Source organism: Mercenaria mercenaria, chromosome 1 (assembly GCF_021730395.1).
Source record: "Mercenaria mercenaria strain notata chromosome 1, MADL_Memer_1, whole genome shotgun sequence".
NCBI classification, from domain to species: domain Eukaryota; kingdom Metazoa; phylum Mollusca; class Bivalvia; order Venerida; family Veneridae; genus Mercenaria; species Mercenaria mercenaria.
In genome coordinates, this window is record NC_069361.1 from 47471066 (window position 1) to 47486909 (window position 15844).

The 15844-nt window shown below is 35.4% G+C and overlaps 1 protein-coding gene across 2 annotated transcripts in view; it reads left to right on the forward strand.

The window, feature by feature from the left end:
• LOC123539577 (zinc finger FYVE domain-containing protein 21-like) overlaps window positions 1–15844 on the forward strand; it is a 34788-nt gene that overhangs the window by 13180 nt on the left and 5764 nt on the right. The window contains exons 4-6 of one of the 2 annotated variants that reach the window (XM_045324226.2): window positions 5240–5321; window positions 7463–7560; window positions 14404–14430. In XM_045324226.2, coding sequence (XP_045180161.2) covers window positions 5240–5321; window positions 7463–7560; window positions 14404–14430 — 207 coding nt within the window. The remainder of the gene's footprint in view (window positions 1–5239; window positions 5322–7462; window positions 7561–14403; window positions 14431–15844) is intronic. The other variant, XM_045324232.2, reaches the window with a different exon arrangement.

A 15844-nucleotide genomic window follows, 5' to 3' on the forward strand; every position in this document is an offset into this window, starting at 1 on the left:
GTATGTCAGGCGTCTGTCCAATTGTTGGTAGAGTGAAGAGTTTCCGGCCAATAACTTCAGAACCAGTTGACCCAGAACCTTCAAACTTGAAAGCATAATTGGGCTTATGAAGTAGATGGTCCCTGTTGTTTTTTGGGGTCAAAAATCAAGGTCACAGGGGCCTGAACCTTCAAAATGGTTGCCACTCTTTAACTTGAGAACCACTTGACCAAGTATCTTCAAACTTGATAGCATGGTTGGCTTATAAAGTATTTTTTGGGGGTCAGTACGTCAAAATGCTTTGAGAACCATTCTAACTAGAATCTTCAAACTTACAATTGGGCATATGAAGTAGATGACCCCTTAAGTTTTTAGGGTCAGTAGGTACCTGAACATTGAAAACTATTTCTGCATGGTAACTTCAGAATCACTTGAACAAAAACCTTCAAACTTGGTAGCATGATTGGGCTTAATGAAGTAGAAGTCCCCTGTTGTTTTTTTGGTTAGTAAGTCAAAGGTAAAGGTCACAGGAGCCTGAACTTTGAAAAATGTTTCCACTTATTAGCTTGAGAACCACTTGACCCAGTATCTTCAAATTTGACAGCATTATTGGGCTTATGAAGTTGATGACCCCTATTATTTTAGGGGTCAGTAGGTCAAAGGTCAAGGCCATAATAAGCACGGGACTGAAAATGGGAAAATACATCATGGGGGGCATATGTGTTTACAATCAGCCCTTTTGTATAGTTGCAGCTTAAAAACTTATGATCAGGTTATATAGCAATAATTCAGTCAAAAATGTGCTTCTGTGGTGTAGTCAAAAGAAGTCCATAATAAATGGATCCTAATTTTTCCATTTTTCGCCAAATGGGCATTATTTCACTGGTGGAATGAATTTTACATAAAATAAGACACTTTTCATGCTTAAATTTGCATGTTTTCGAGTTGTTTACTTGAAAATGAAAGTAGGGTGTTTATTCTGCGGACCGCTTTCTGAAATGCGGCAATATGAGGGTACCTAATTTCAGTTGACTTGCATTTCACTTCATACTATTCAACACCCTTTTTTCTTTTTGTTTTCTTGAAGCAAATTTACTATGGATATCTTGTGGAAAAAAGGTCTACGACGGAGTGAAAATCTAGAAATTGTATCAAAATTGATCTGAAGTAGCTGAATTTTATATGAAACAAAGATCAGTTTCTTTTATTGGCATATAGCCTTATAACTCATGATGTTGACAGTTGAAATGTTTTAATTTATGGGTACTTGTAGTAAATCTGATCATGTATTTAATAATAACACCTATTTAAAAATTTTAGATAAATTGATTAAATGACTCCCTTTAACATGTAAATGTAAATGTTTTACAAATGTGTATGTCTTAGTGCAATGTTTTGTATTTGTACAAGGCAGATGCTTTTAAGATGTATAAAAAAATCCCAATGTGTCTGCCCATACATACTATTAGGAATCGACAAGATTTTTCAAGTTGATAAATAGGCACAAAAATTACCGGATCTTTGACTAATCAAGATAAAGTCTGATATTATGTCGGATATAGTAATATCATGATAAAACATGAACAACATATGAGCCCCGCCATGAGAAAACCAACATAGTGGCTTTGCGACCAGCATGGATCCAGACCAGCCTGCGCATCCGCGCAGTCTGATCAGGATCCATGCTGTTCGCTTTCATAACCAATTGCTATTAGAGAAACTGTTAGCGAACAGCATGGAGCCTGACCAGACTGCGCGGATGTGCAGGCTGGTCTGGATCCATGCTGGTTGCAAAGCCACTATGTTGGTTTTCCAATGGCACGGCTCAATTATGAAACAATTTTGATGTTATTTTACTTTCCTTGAAAAAAGAAAAAAAAATACTGTAAAGTTCCGTTGGGGAGAATGTTGCTAAATTTCATAATATAGTTGCGGGAAGTGTTGTGAATTTAATTATGAAGATATATGGAGTGTTGTGACTTTCATTATAAACTTGAGGGGAGTGTTGTGATACTTGTTAAGTGACAGGATGGAAGGTTATTGTAGTGGTGTGACGTAGGCTTAACACAGAAAACTAAAAGCAGCAACATGAGCTTAATGTAAATTTTGATGACGGCTTTCAGAAAAATATAAATGTGAAATAAAAAACCCTTGATTGATTGTTTGATGTAATATGTATAATTAACTGAACATGGGAAGATACTAGTAATATTTGACTGGCTTTGAGTTGACGAGTGACTTTGGAGTGAAACTTAGTTACTAAATAGTCACCTGCCGAACTTTTTAAACAGTGGTTTTAAAACGTATTGCCACAATGCAAAGATAACATATATTCCATGTCATATTTGCTTTATTGCTGACAACTTACAGGGATTTTTTAGGCTCGATTGGGGCCGAAAGGGCCATCAGTGCAATATTGCTTTTTTCCAAGTTCTGTGTTTATTTCCAATTCTAGCGACGTTGTGGTCTGCCGATTTCTCACTGAGAAATACCAGAAATCATAACACTTTAAAAGACAAAATAAACAAAGATGTGAGTTGAAGTTGTATGCATCAACAATAAAATGCTGCAATAAATTGTATGTGGTACAAACTTATTTTTTTATCAATTTCGGTTACAGCATTTTCCAACTGAATGGCCCGGCCGTACTCAAATGGTAAAAATCACACTAGACTTAGAAGTATGTCTTTTGAGTCGATTGGTCCGGCAGCTGAATTTTACTTTTCTTCGACTGTTGTTGTGACTTTAATCTATTGATTGTATAGGGTACACATGATTGGATCTGTTTTCAGTTTAAGACAAGTAGAAGTGTTACTTGTATTAGAATGGTACTTTGACTAAGTCACAGGTCACATGTCAAATTTACATTGGGAGTTTTAAGGATCATCGGATTCATTCCATATTCACATTATGTCACTCATGGAGGATTTCAATACTTGTCATGAATGTGATTATCACAGTCAGAAATGTCAACATTCCAAGACTCTCTGTCAGTCCCATTTTTAGCTCACTGAACCAAAGGTTCAGGTCACACTTAGACGTTAAAGATCATTTTTCATGATAGTGCATTGATGGCATGTCCGGTCCATATCTTTGTCATTCATGCATGGATTTTAAAATAACTATGCATGAATGTGTGACACAGTAAGACGATGTGTCGCGCGCAAGACCCAGCTCCGTAGGTCAAAGGTCCTAAACTCGAACATCGGCCATAACTGTTCATTCAAAGTGCCATCGGGGGCATGTGTCATCCTACGGAGACAGCTCTTGTTTAAGGCTGATTTTGGGGCCGAATATGGGCCCCATCCCAGTTGCAAAAATTCACATTGATGATCAGCTCATGAGACATTTAATCTTGATTCATTGACAATGTGATTAATCAGCAGTCCAGAAATTCAAACATATCTCAACCTCTCTGTCATCTCCATTTTTAGCTCACCTGAACCAAAGGTTCAGGGTGAGCTACATTGTAGTAGTGGTCTGGTTGGTCCGTCGTTTGTTGTCCATCATCCGTCTTCAACATTTTCACTTAAACATCTTCTTCTCTGAAACTGCTGGTCAGAATAACACCAAATTTGGTCTGTGGCTTGCTGGTGAGGTCCTCTATCAAGTTTGTTTAAATGGAGGCTCTTCGCCCCTTTTTGGGGCCGCTAGAAGCTGAAAATAGAAAAACCTTTAAATAACCTTTTTCATGAATCGCTAGATAGATCTTCATCAAACTTGGCCTGTAGGATCATTATAAGGTCCTCTCCCAAAATTTGTTCAAATGTGGGCACCTGGTCCCTTTTAGGGGTCGCAAGAGCTAAAAATCGAAATAATTCTTTAAACAACTTCTAATCATGAACCGCTTGATGGAACTTCATCAAACTTGGTCTTTAGCATCATTATATGGTCCTCTCCCAAACTTGTTCAAATGGGGGCACTTGGCCCCTTTTAGAGGCCGCAAGAGCTAAAAATAGAAATACCTTTAAAGGTGGTCAATCACATTTAATCAACATTTAATGACATTTTTTACTTTTTGTATATCCTGGTAGAGAATTATTTAAGGAACAAAAAGACCGATTACATAGAGTTAGATTCCTATTTGAAATGTATATTTTACTAATTTTATAAAAAAATTTGTAATTACTCCCCTTTAATATGAAAGTATATAAAAAGCTGGGTACTTCTTTTTATTTCGATACAATGTCTAGTTTTACATTTGCATTTGATAGACATATCAACTATTGAACAATCTGAGCTAATTGTATAGGCTGGTTAGTCCGTCGTTGTTGTCCATCTCGTCTTCCACATTTCACTTAACATCTTTTCTGACAACATAATAGGCAAAGGGAGGATAATAATTTTTCAAATTGGTTGTTTCTTGAAGTCCATCTAATACAAATTTTTAATGCCTATATTTTTACGAAATAATAATAACTTAACAAATGTCTAATAATTTATAATTTCCATTGGCATGTATGTATATAAAGTCTCTCAAATTTGTTCAAATGGCAACTCTGTCCTTTAGGGGCGCAACGAGCGTAAAAATGAAATTCTTTAAACAACTTCCTCCATGAAATGCTTGATGTGATCATTAACTTGTTTAGTGATCATTATATGGTCTCTCAAATTGATCAAATGGGCACTAATGGCCTTTAGGCCGAAGATCTTAAATGCAGAAACTGATTATCACCTTTAAACAACTTCTCATGAACCGCTTGATGGATCTGCATTAAACTTTGTCTGTAGCATAATTTTATGGTCTTCTCCCAAATTTGTTCAAATGGGGGCACTTGGCCCCTTTTAGGGGCCGATAGAGCTAAAAATAGAAAAAACTAGCTAAACTGTTGTAATGCATATTGAATAAGGGAGAAAACTGCTAAACAGTGTACTGTTCTACTCGGCAAGAATTAATTCTCTTGAATAAGCAAAAATTACATACTTCTAAACGAAAAACTTTAAAAATCTTCTTGTCTAAAACCCAATGTCCTTGGCTTAGATATTTGGCATGTAGCATTATGTAGTGGCCCTTTAACAAGCAACTAAACTCAGGTGAGTGATACAGGGCTATCATGGCCTTCTTGTATTTGATAGTTATTCATCTAATGTCGCTTAGTGGAAGACCAATGGCCCTACGAGATGTCTGAAATAATGCCAGAAAGGTGCACCTGTGGGTCTTCATTCAGCTGGTAAAAGTGAAGAGTTAATCATATTACCTGAACTGTGTTGATATGACTTTTGAAAAACAAGAATGAACAAAAACTTTGTATAATTGCAGGTGGCGCATTCAGTGTAAACCAGACAGGGGAGACCAATGATAATGATACTGTGTACACGTGTAAACTTTCTTCAGATCATAGGTATGTGTACCACCATTTTTAGCAAATTTCATGACCTATTGTGTGTTAGTGCAAGATCTTTTCGAGAATTTCATTTTAAGTTTGACGTAAAAACCAATACTAAGTATACATTTTATGGTTAAAAGTTGAAAATTATGAATTCATATCCCTATAAAACAGCTATTTTGACAAAAACTACAAAATTTCCTACCTTTGAAATTAAATGATTTCACAGTATATTATGGGTTTGCTACCTTTACAGCATGTAAATTAGAAGTTACCAAACAATTTGAATTATACGCCCAAAGGGATTAATTATGTGATGGCATTGGTTGTCTGTCTGTCTGTCTGTTTGCAGTTTTGTGTCAACTCAATCACTGTTAGAATTTTTTGACCTATGATCCTGAACCTTGATATGCACATTGTTCATGGCCAGTGGATGACAGCTATTGATTTTAACATTAGTAGGCCAATGGTCAAGGTTACAATATTTGATAGTACAAAAAATGGTCCACTCGGTAGCTTGCGAGTGCCTTGACCTACAGTCCTCAAATTTGGCAGGCACATTGAACATAAATAGTTGATGTTCCCTATTGATTTTGAGGTTAACAGGTCAAAGGTCAAAGGTCAAAGTCACAGTGGCTATTAGTACAAAAATTATTTCCATTCAATATCTTGAGAAGTCTTGACATAAAAATTGGCAGACTCATTGCACATTGGCAGTGCATGGGCCCAGTTTATTTCGAGGTTGGTGGGTCAAAGGTCAAGGACAATGACTTAGTACAAAAGCTGTTTCTACTTCATATCTTTAGAATACATTAATCTACAATCCTTAATTAGCAGATATTTGCTCATGTGCTGTAGGTGACCGCTGTTGCTTTGAGATTGTAAGTTCAAGGTCACAGTAAATGTTAGTACAAAGTGCGTTTCTTCTCCATATTTCAAGAACAATTTGACCTTAGCCTCTCAGACTTTGCAGGCACCCTGTGGGCAGATTCCTAAAAAGTAATCATTTTTAGCTCATCTGATTTTTTGAAAAAAAATGATGAGTTATTGTCATCACTTGAGCGGTTGTCGGCGTCGGCATCGGCGTCGGCGTTGCCTGGTTATTATTTTATGTTAGGGTCAGCTTTGATTCCTAAACTATCAAAGCTATTGCTTTGAAACTGGAATGACTTGTTCACCATCATAGCTGACCTGTTATAGCAAGAAACAAACTCTACTTGCTTTTTGCAAGATTTATGGCCCCTTTTGTACTAGAAAATATCAGATTTCTGGTGTAAGTTTTTGTTTAGGTCAACTTTTTCCTAAACTATCAAAGCTTTTGCTTTTGAAACTTGGAATACTTGTTCACATTCATAAGCAGACCCTGTACATCAAGAAACATAAACTCCATTCTTGCTTTTTGCAAAGAATTATTGCCCTTTTGGACTTAGAAAATCAGTTTTCTTGGTTAAGTTTTATGTTTAGGTCAGCTTTTATCCTAAAGCTATCAAGCTATCCTTTAAACTTACATACATTGTTCACCATTCTAGCGACCCTGTATAGCAAGAAAATAACTCCATCCTGCTTTTTGCAAGATTTTGGCCCCTTTTGTGACTAGAATATCAGATTTTCTTGGTTAAGTTTTATGTTTAGGTCAACTTTTTCTTAAACTATCAAAGAGTCTATTGCTTTAAAAACTTGGCCAACTCTTGTTACCATCATAAGTGACCTGTACAGCAAGCAACATTAACTCCAATCATGCTTTTTGCAATAATTATTGCCCTTTTGGACTTAGAAAAATCATTTTCTTGGTTGAATATTATGTTTAAGTCAACTTTTCTCATAAACTTTCAAAGCTATTGCTTTAAAACTTGCAACAGTTTTTCACCATCATAAGTGGATACATGTACATCAAGAAACTTAATCTATCCTGTTTTTTGCAAGAGTGATGGCCTTTTAGACTTGAGATAATTCATGGGTAGGACAATATTCTTATTATACAATAAAACAATCGACTAGCGCTCAGTCAGCACCCGCAAGGCGTTGCTCTTGTTAGGTCATTGAGTCAAAGTTCAAAGTCAGGCTGATCATGATCTGCACTGGTCGCAAAGGCAGAATCAGTCGTATTTAGCATGATAAGGGTTAAAGTATTTCACAGTATATTTTTTCTCTGACAGACATCTGCACTTTGAGAATGAACACAGACGGCTAGATGACATAAGCTTGACAGATATTGATTCACTACAGATCTGGACAGAAGAGAAAGATTCGGATGGTAAGTGTGTCATGTTGTTTCCCATCTTACAAAAAACATAGTTTGATACTTAGTCTACCCTGTTAGCTCAATAAATTGAAAAGACATCGGTTCCATTCCCGGGTGAGATGTTTTTGGCTATATAAGGTTGTTGACAAGAAAAAAAGGGACACACTTTTGTGATCGTGCGGCGTCCGTCGTCCGTCCGTGCGTAAACTTTTGCTTGTGACCACTATAGAGGTCACATTTTTCATGGGATCTTTATGAAAATTGGTCAGAATGTTCATCTTGATGATATCTAGGTCAAGTTCGAAACTGGGTCACGTGCGGTCCAAAACTAGGTCAGTAGGTCTAAAAATAGAAAAACCTTGTGACCTCTCTAGAGGCCATATTTTTCAATGGATCTTCATGAAAATTGGTCAGAATGTTCAAATTGATGATATCTAGGTCAAGTTCGAAACTGGGTCACGTGCGGTCAAAAACTAGGTCAGTAGGTCTAAAAATAGAAAAACCTTGTGACCTCTTTAGAGGCCATATTTTTCATGAGATCCTCATGAAAATTGGTGAGATTGTTCAACTTGATGATATCTAGGTCAAGTTCAAAACTGGGTCATGTGCCATCAAAAACTAGGTCATTAGGTCAAATAATAGAAAAACTTTGTGACCTCTCTAGAGGCCATATTTTTCAGGGATCTGTATGAAAGTTGGTCTGAATGTTCATCTTGATTATATCTAGGTCAAGTTTGAAACTGGGTCAACTGCGGTCAAAAACTAGGTCAGTAGGTCTAAAAATAGAAAAAACTTTTGACCTCTCTAGAGGCCATATTTTTCAATTGATCTTCATGAAAATTGGTCAGAATGTTCACCTTGATGATATCTAGGTCAAGTTCAAAACTGGGTCACGTGCCTTCAAAAATTAGGTCATTAGGTCAAATAATAGAAAAACCCTCTAGAGGCTATATTTTTCAATGAATCTTCATGAAAATTGGTCAGAATTTTTATCTTGATGATATCTAGGTCAAGTTCAAAACTGGGTTACATGAGCTCAAAAACTAGGTCACTGTGTCAAAAATAGAAAAAACGACGTCATACTCATTTCAAAACTGGGTCATGTAGGGACATGTGAGCGATTCAGGACCATCATAGTCCTCTTGTCTTAGCTTCTCTGCTTGCTTGTCCAAATACCTTTAGATTTGATATTACTGACATATCAGATCATGATAATCAGATCAAGTCCTTTTTTCCTCAAAATATGACAGCAACATTTACAGAACATATATTTATTGGATAAAATCTACTTAGATTTTGTAGTCAGTTTAAGTCTTTTCTTTTTCTTTTTTTTATTGACTTCAAATCACTTGGCCCTCATCGATGTGGGTTCAAGCCTCACCCGTGGCATTGAATTCCAGCTGGCTTACGGAAGGTCAATGGTTCTACCCAGGTGCCCGCTCGTGATGAAATAATGCACAGAGGGGCACCTGGGGTCTTCCTCCACCTTGAAAGCTGGAAAGTCGCCATATGACCTAAAATTGTGTCGGTGCGACGTTAAACCCAACAAAATAAAATGTGTATTTTAACATAAACTATGTGTTTTTATATTGGAATTTGAATATTTTTCATAATTGCTAGTATTAACTGCCAGATAAATGTTCCAGTATTTCGTCCCGTATTTTTGAGGATAATGTTGTTGATATTTGAATAACTATACGTACCTTACAGCCAAGTATATATATTGCATTACCTCCCCTTAACTGATGCTTGCTAGTGTAACACAAGAGTTCATTTTTTATTTTGGTAAAGAATCATCTGTCCATTTAAAACTCTTATCATTAGTTATGATCCACCTATAATGTAATGGGTTTTTCCCTTGTCTTCTTTTTAAATACTTGATCAAAATGATAGCATTGTACCGGTATTATTTTTAAGAAACTTTAAAGGGTAATTGTAGAAATTGTTTGTTTTTGGAAATCTTTTGAAGAAATTTTAACGTATCTTGATTGAAAATATTCCTATGTTGATTTCTGTCATTTGGACACAAACAAATTCAAGTTTGTTTTTATGCCCCCGGCATCTACTGATGCGGGAGGCATATAGTGATTCTCCTGTCCATACGTCCGTCTGTTCTTTATGTGGGCCATCTCTTGGCTAACCAAATGGGACCGTTTCTTCTAGCATCAATACCCCTTACTAGAATGACTTGATACTAATGCAGATGTAACCTGTGTCCAATCCTCATCTTCAGACATCACCTGACCTCAGTTTGACCTTCAACTTGACCCCGTTTTGGACTTAGGTTGCTTTGTATCGACAAGGATGCCACCGGGGGCATCAAGCGTTTATTGAACGCAGCTTCTTGTTACTTTTTGACTTCCTATTTAATGGATTTTATTCACCTTTCAGAATATCTTTGTTCACATTAATGTAATATGTTGCTGTAAAAGATGTAAAATTATGAAAAAAAGTAAATTTTGTGGACCAGAAATTTGTATAGGGACTTTCCTACAAATTAGATTGATGGCCATCAAAGAAAAGATATTATAGATATCTGCAGACTTAAAAACAGATCTACAACCACTTGAATGAAGTATAACTGTTATCTAGATGTTGCAAAATAAAGAACCTGTTACAAATTCAGTGTACCAAACAGTAGTTTATAATGGTCTGCTTGCCTCTAAAAGGGATATAACCTTATATAACAAAGATCTGTTATTATCCCCCACCAAAGGTGAAGGAATAAAGAATATAGACTGTGTGCATGCTTGGGTCTGTCTGAAATTGAAAATGCTTGAAATTCAAAAAGTACTTTAGCTAGAATCGCCAATCCTCACATAATTATTGAGAAGCGTGTGATCTTTGCTCCTGTTACAGTCTCACACTGCTTCTGCTGTGCACTGTATTTCTGTCAGTATGTCTGTCTGTCTGGATCTTTGTTATCCATTTACATCTTTTATGAAAGAACATCTTATCTGTGTCAGGTCAGTACTTTTCAACCAGATATTTTCAAAACAATAGACTGGTGAATGTCCTTAGAAATTTAGGATGGTGGTTTTCATCTGACTCATGGTATCCACTTAATTAATGAGTTAGGATTGATATATAGAAATGAAACTTGGCTTATTTATAGCCTATAGTAAGACCCAGCTTGGGATTGAATCTTAGTACAGTCATGGGCGCAAGGTTTCTTAAACAGAAAATACTGTGTTCTAGATAATTGGAATTACGTAGAAGTGAATCAAACAAAACTTTGGCTATAGGAATGTTATATCAGTTTGGAGGTTAGAATTGCATGTAGGGCCATTGATGTCAAGGTCACTGCTTCCAAAAATAGAAAAAAAAGTTTCTATTCAATCTATTGGATTATATCTAGTTGTTTGATTGATATATATTGAAACGAAACATGACCTATTGGTAGCTTATAGTAACTCTAAGACAGGTTGATTTTGCATATATATGGTGCTGGTGGGGTCAGGGTCACGTCCATTTTGTTATGGTTGGGTATCAGTGTCCATTCAATAACAAAACAACTTTGTGCATTACTCTGGCAGAGATATTCCATCAAGTTATGAGCAATGTTTTGATGCTCTGTTGTTACAAAATAAAATTGACCCTAAACTGTTATTCCTCATCATCATCCAAATTTTTAGCTCACCTGTCACGTAGCGACAAGGTGAGTTTTTGTGATCGCCCTTCGTCCGTTGTCCGTCCACAATTTCCTAGTGAACACGATAGAGACCACATTTTGTATTTGATTTTAATCAAACTTGCACACAACTTGTATGGGCATAATATCTCGGTTCCTTTCGATAACTGGCCAGATCCCATCATGGGTTCCAGAGTTATTACCCCTAAAAGGGCCAAAATTTGCCATTTTTGGCTTGTAAACACAATAGAGACCACATTTTGCAATCAACTTTAATCAAACTTGCACACAACTTGTATTGGCATAATATTTCAGTTCCTCTCGAAAAGTGGCCAGATCCCGTCATGGATTGCAGAGTTATGGCCCCTTAAAGGGCCAAAATTTGCCATTTTTGGCTTGTGAACACAATAGAGACCACATTTTGCAATCAACTTTAATCAAACTTGCACACAACTAATATTGGCATAATATCTCAGTTCCTTTCGAAAACTGGCCAGATCCCTTCATGGGTTCTTAAAGGGCCAAAATTTGCTATTTTGGCTTTTGCAGCCATATAGAGAGTTTATTTATCTTTTGATTTAATACAAACTTGCAAAATATCTTCAACAACAATAAATCTTGGATTCCATGATGAATCTGTCAGATCCAGTAATAGGTTACAGCCCCTAATTGAATCCTAAAAGAGCCAAAATTTGTTAATTTTTACCTTGTGAACATGATAGAAGTGACATTTTATATTTGATTTTAACCACACTTACACACTACTTAAGTTACAATAAGATCTTGGTTCCTTTTGAAAACCGGCTAGATTCTGTCATGGGTTCTAGAGTTACTGCCCCTGAAAGGGGCAAAATTTTCTATTTTGGCCATTTCTGAGTCATATAGAGGTTTCATTTATGCTTTGATTTGATACAAACTTGCACAGAATGAATATCTTGATGATATCTAGGCCTGGATAGAAACTGGGTCATGTCAGGTCAAAAACTAGGTCATTGGGTCAAATCAAAAGAAAAGCTTGTTAACATTCTTTAGGCCACATTTATGACCCTATCTTCATGAAACTTGGTCAGAGTGTTTATCTTGATGATTCCTAGGCCAATAGGTTTGAAACTGGGTCATATGGGGTCAAAAACTAGGTCACCCAGTCAAATCAAAGGAAAAGCTTGTTAACACTCTTGTACATTTGAAGTGCATAAAACTTGGTCAGAATGTTTGTCTGCATGAAATATCGTATGAAGTTTTATTTGGGTCATGTGGGGTCAAAAACTAGGTCACCAGGTCAAATCAAAGAATAAGCTTGTTGACACTCTAGGGGGCACTTTTTGATTCTATCTTCATACATTCTGGTCAGAATGTATATTATGAAGTCTTGGACGATTTCAAATCTGGGTCATGTGGGGTCAAAAACTAGGTCATTAGGTCAACTCGTAGGAAAAGCTTGTATACACTCTAGAGGCCACTTTTTTGCTCCAATCTTCCTGAAACTTTGTCAGAATATTTATTTTCATGAAATTTTGGACAAATACGAATCTGGGTCATGTGGGGAAAAAAACTAGGTCACTAGGTCAAATCAAAGAAAATGCTTGTTTACACTCAAGAGGCCGCATTTTGGTCCAGTCTTTAGTTAATGAAAATTTGTCAGAATATTTGTCTCCATGAAATCACTAGGTAAAACATGTTTACACTGTTATGGTGTGTTTACACAGGTGAGCGACCTAGGGCCATCTTTGCCCTCTTGTTGGTATTTATAACTCCAGTGATAGCTCTAGTTTCCTCATATATGCCCTGTTTCACTATCAAGCATCAAAATAGCCAAGTGCACTGTCTTCTGTGACAGCTCTTGTTTGTCTTTGAAATAATACAAAAGCAGTTTTTCATTTTTAGCTTGTCTGATTTTGAAAAAAATCTACAAGGTATTGTTGTCACTTGTTTTGTTTAGGTCCCCTTTTTCACAAAAACTATAAGAGCTACAGCTTTGAAGCTTTGCACACTTGTTTATCATATTTAGATGACTTAGTAGGCTAAGAACCATAAATCTGATGTGCATTTTGTCAAAATTATGGCCCTTTTTGTACTTAGAAAATTTGGGTTTCTTGGTTAAATTTTTTGTTTAGGTTCACCTTTTCTCAAGAACTGTAAAAGCTACAGCTTTGAAACTTTGCACACTTGTTTAACATCATTAGTTGACTGTGTAGGCCAAAAACCATAACTCTGATATGTATTTTGTAAGAATTAAGGCCCTTTTTGTACTTAGAAAATTTGAGTTTCTTGGTTAATATTTTTTGTTTAGGTCCAGTTCTTTTTTTCAAAAACTGTAAGACCTACAGCTTTGAAACTTTGCACACTTGTTTATCATCAGTAGATGACTATATGGGTCAAGAATCATAACTCTAACCAGAATTTTGTCAGAATTATGGCTATTTTTGTACTTAGAAAAACTGAACTATAACTATATTCTTACATATTGTCCAGCACTTGCAGACATGTGCTGGCACCCGTAGGCGGTGCTCTTGTTTACCTATTTCTGCTACAATAAATTATAATTGTGTTTAGAAACAAAAAGCATACTTGATATTGAATGTATTTAAATAGGCTTTTGGAATCTAACCGAAAATATAGTAAGAGAATTTCTCCTAGTCTGGTTTTGAAATGCAAGTCGGTTAGATTAGGATAGTGTCTCTTTTATTTTCTTAACGTAATTTATTTGTCTAGTCTTGAAACAAAGCTGTCGGTATATTTATTACTTTTAGTTGATAAGATATAGCTAAATGATTGCTTGAAAATTGATTTTGACTTAAAATTGGAAAATTGTAGACTCGTAGGAAAGTAGAATGTATGGCAAACAATTTCAGTAAGTAAATCAAAATATTATGTTCCGGCCTGTCTCGACTGCTGGTTTTACAATAGGAATTCTCTTTTAAAATAACAGGGAAAAGCAAAGCTTTTGAGTACCATGGAGGATTTTTTTATTTTGATTTCTTTGCATTAAGCAGTTTGCAACTCTCCCCCCCCCCTCCACACACACTCACACTCACACCTCCGCTTGTTCTCTAATATGAAAATATTTAAAGAACAGGGTATTTCTTTTGATTAAAATATTATTTCTAGTTTAATATTTGCGTCTGTTAGGTATTAGAATATTTCAATGATCTGAGTCAAAATACAAGTTTCAGAACAGTTTACTGTTTGTAGCTGGTAATGAATATATTTTCAATTAATTTTAGTTTTGCAACCAAGAAAAGGAAAGGGAAGTAATGATGATTTTACAGACTTGCATTTCTACTGAATTGTGGCTAAATACTGTGAAATCATTAATATTCGTGGGGGACTAATTTTCGTTGATTTCGTGGTTAAGTCAATCCACGAAATTTAATCCCAACGAACAAGTAAATTTCCCATTCAGTTAATGTCCAAAAGTTGAAAGCCACGAATTCATATCCCCACGAAATTGCTGTGTTGACCAAAACCACGAAATTTCATGCCCACGAAATTAAATGATTTTACAGTATGTATTTGTCGATTCAAATCTTTGACAAGCATAATACAAAAGCTCTTTCATTATCATTCTTAAAGTATGTTCATGAAATTAATACTAAGTTAATTCTTAAACACCATTCCATATTAATTGGACAACCAGGATAGCATTTTTTTTTAGAAAATGCCTCCAGTGAAAATCTAACCTGTATGAAGTGCTCAGTGACCATAAATAAGTGGAAATGATCAGAACAAATCTATTAATACTTAACCAAATTCCAGTTAATCAAATGCTCAGTTGCAAATGCGCAGTAGAATATTTGATTAAATACTTAACAAAAGGGGTTCTATTTCTTTATGTAAATTGCTATTAGCCTTTGAACACTTCATTCTTCCAAAATCTGTAGGAGATAAAAGAATATAAAAACAAAACAAAAAAAAAATTATTTGGAATTTGATCATCTTCATTTATAATCTAATCAGCTAAACTAACATTTTAACATGTATCGATTTTACTTTTACTTGTTTGTTTTCTAAAGTGGGTCCACATTTAAACTGTTCAGTATTTCTTGTCAACTAGACAATTCCATCACTCATACTTAGTATAATTGACAGTAAATAGAATTTATCTTTTCGTCCCAAAACAGCAGTCGGCCGATGCGGATCAATACTATAATTTTCTGCGTACAGTTTTCATTCTATTAGCCAATTCATTTGGGAAATCTTTATTTTATTTAGACATAACATAGTTGGTTAAGTGCTCGTACCATTTGACAATGTTTGCGAAGAAATTAGATTCTGCCGTGGTCTCTACAAAACGTATTTACTCAGTTTGTAGGTTAATGTTCTCTTTAGTGGTGATTCCGAGAATTTCCGATATTTTCCAGATATTTGTGTACGTTCTGTCTATCCACTGCTGATTATTCCATGGAAATAATTGGTTTCAATTATGCAGTCATTGTTTAATGAAATTTTATATGAACACTTAATTTTAAATGTTCGTTAATTGGGAAAAACATTTGGTAAATAGTGTAATCGTATAACTCTGTTATGATATTTACACAACATATTGACACTTGAGTAAGTTTTCAGATCTTCTACTGTCTTTTTGTAAAATTAATGATAAAAGTTTTTTTTTTTTATCTGCCCACTGCCCTGGCATAAAGTTCCTGTTTTTGTCTTTCTGTTTGT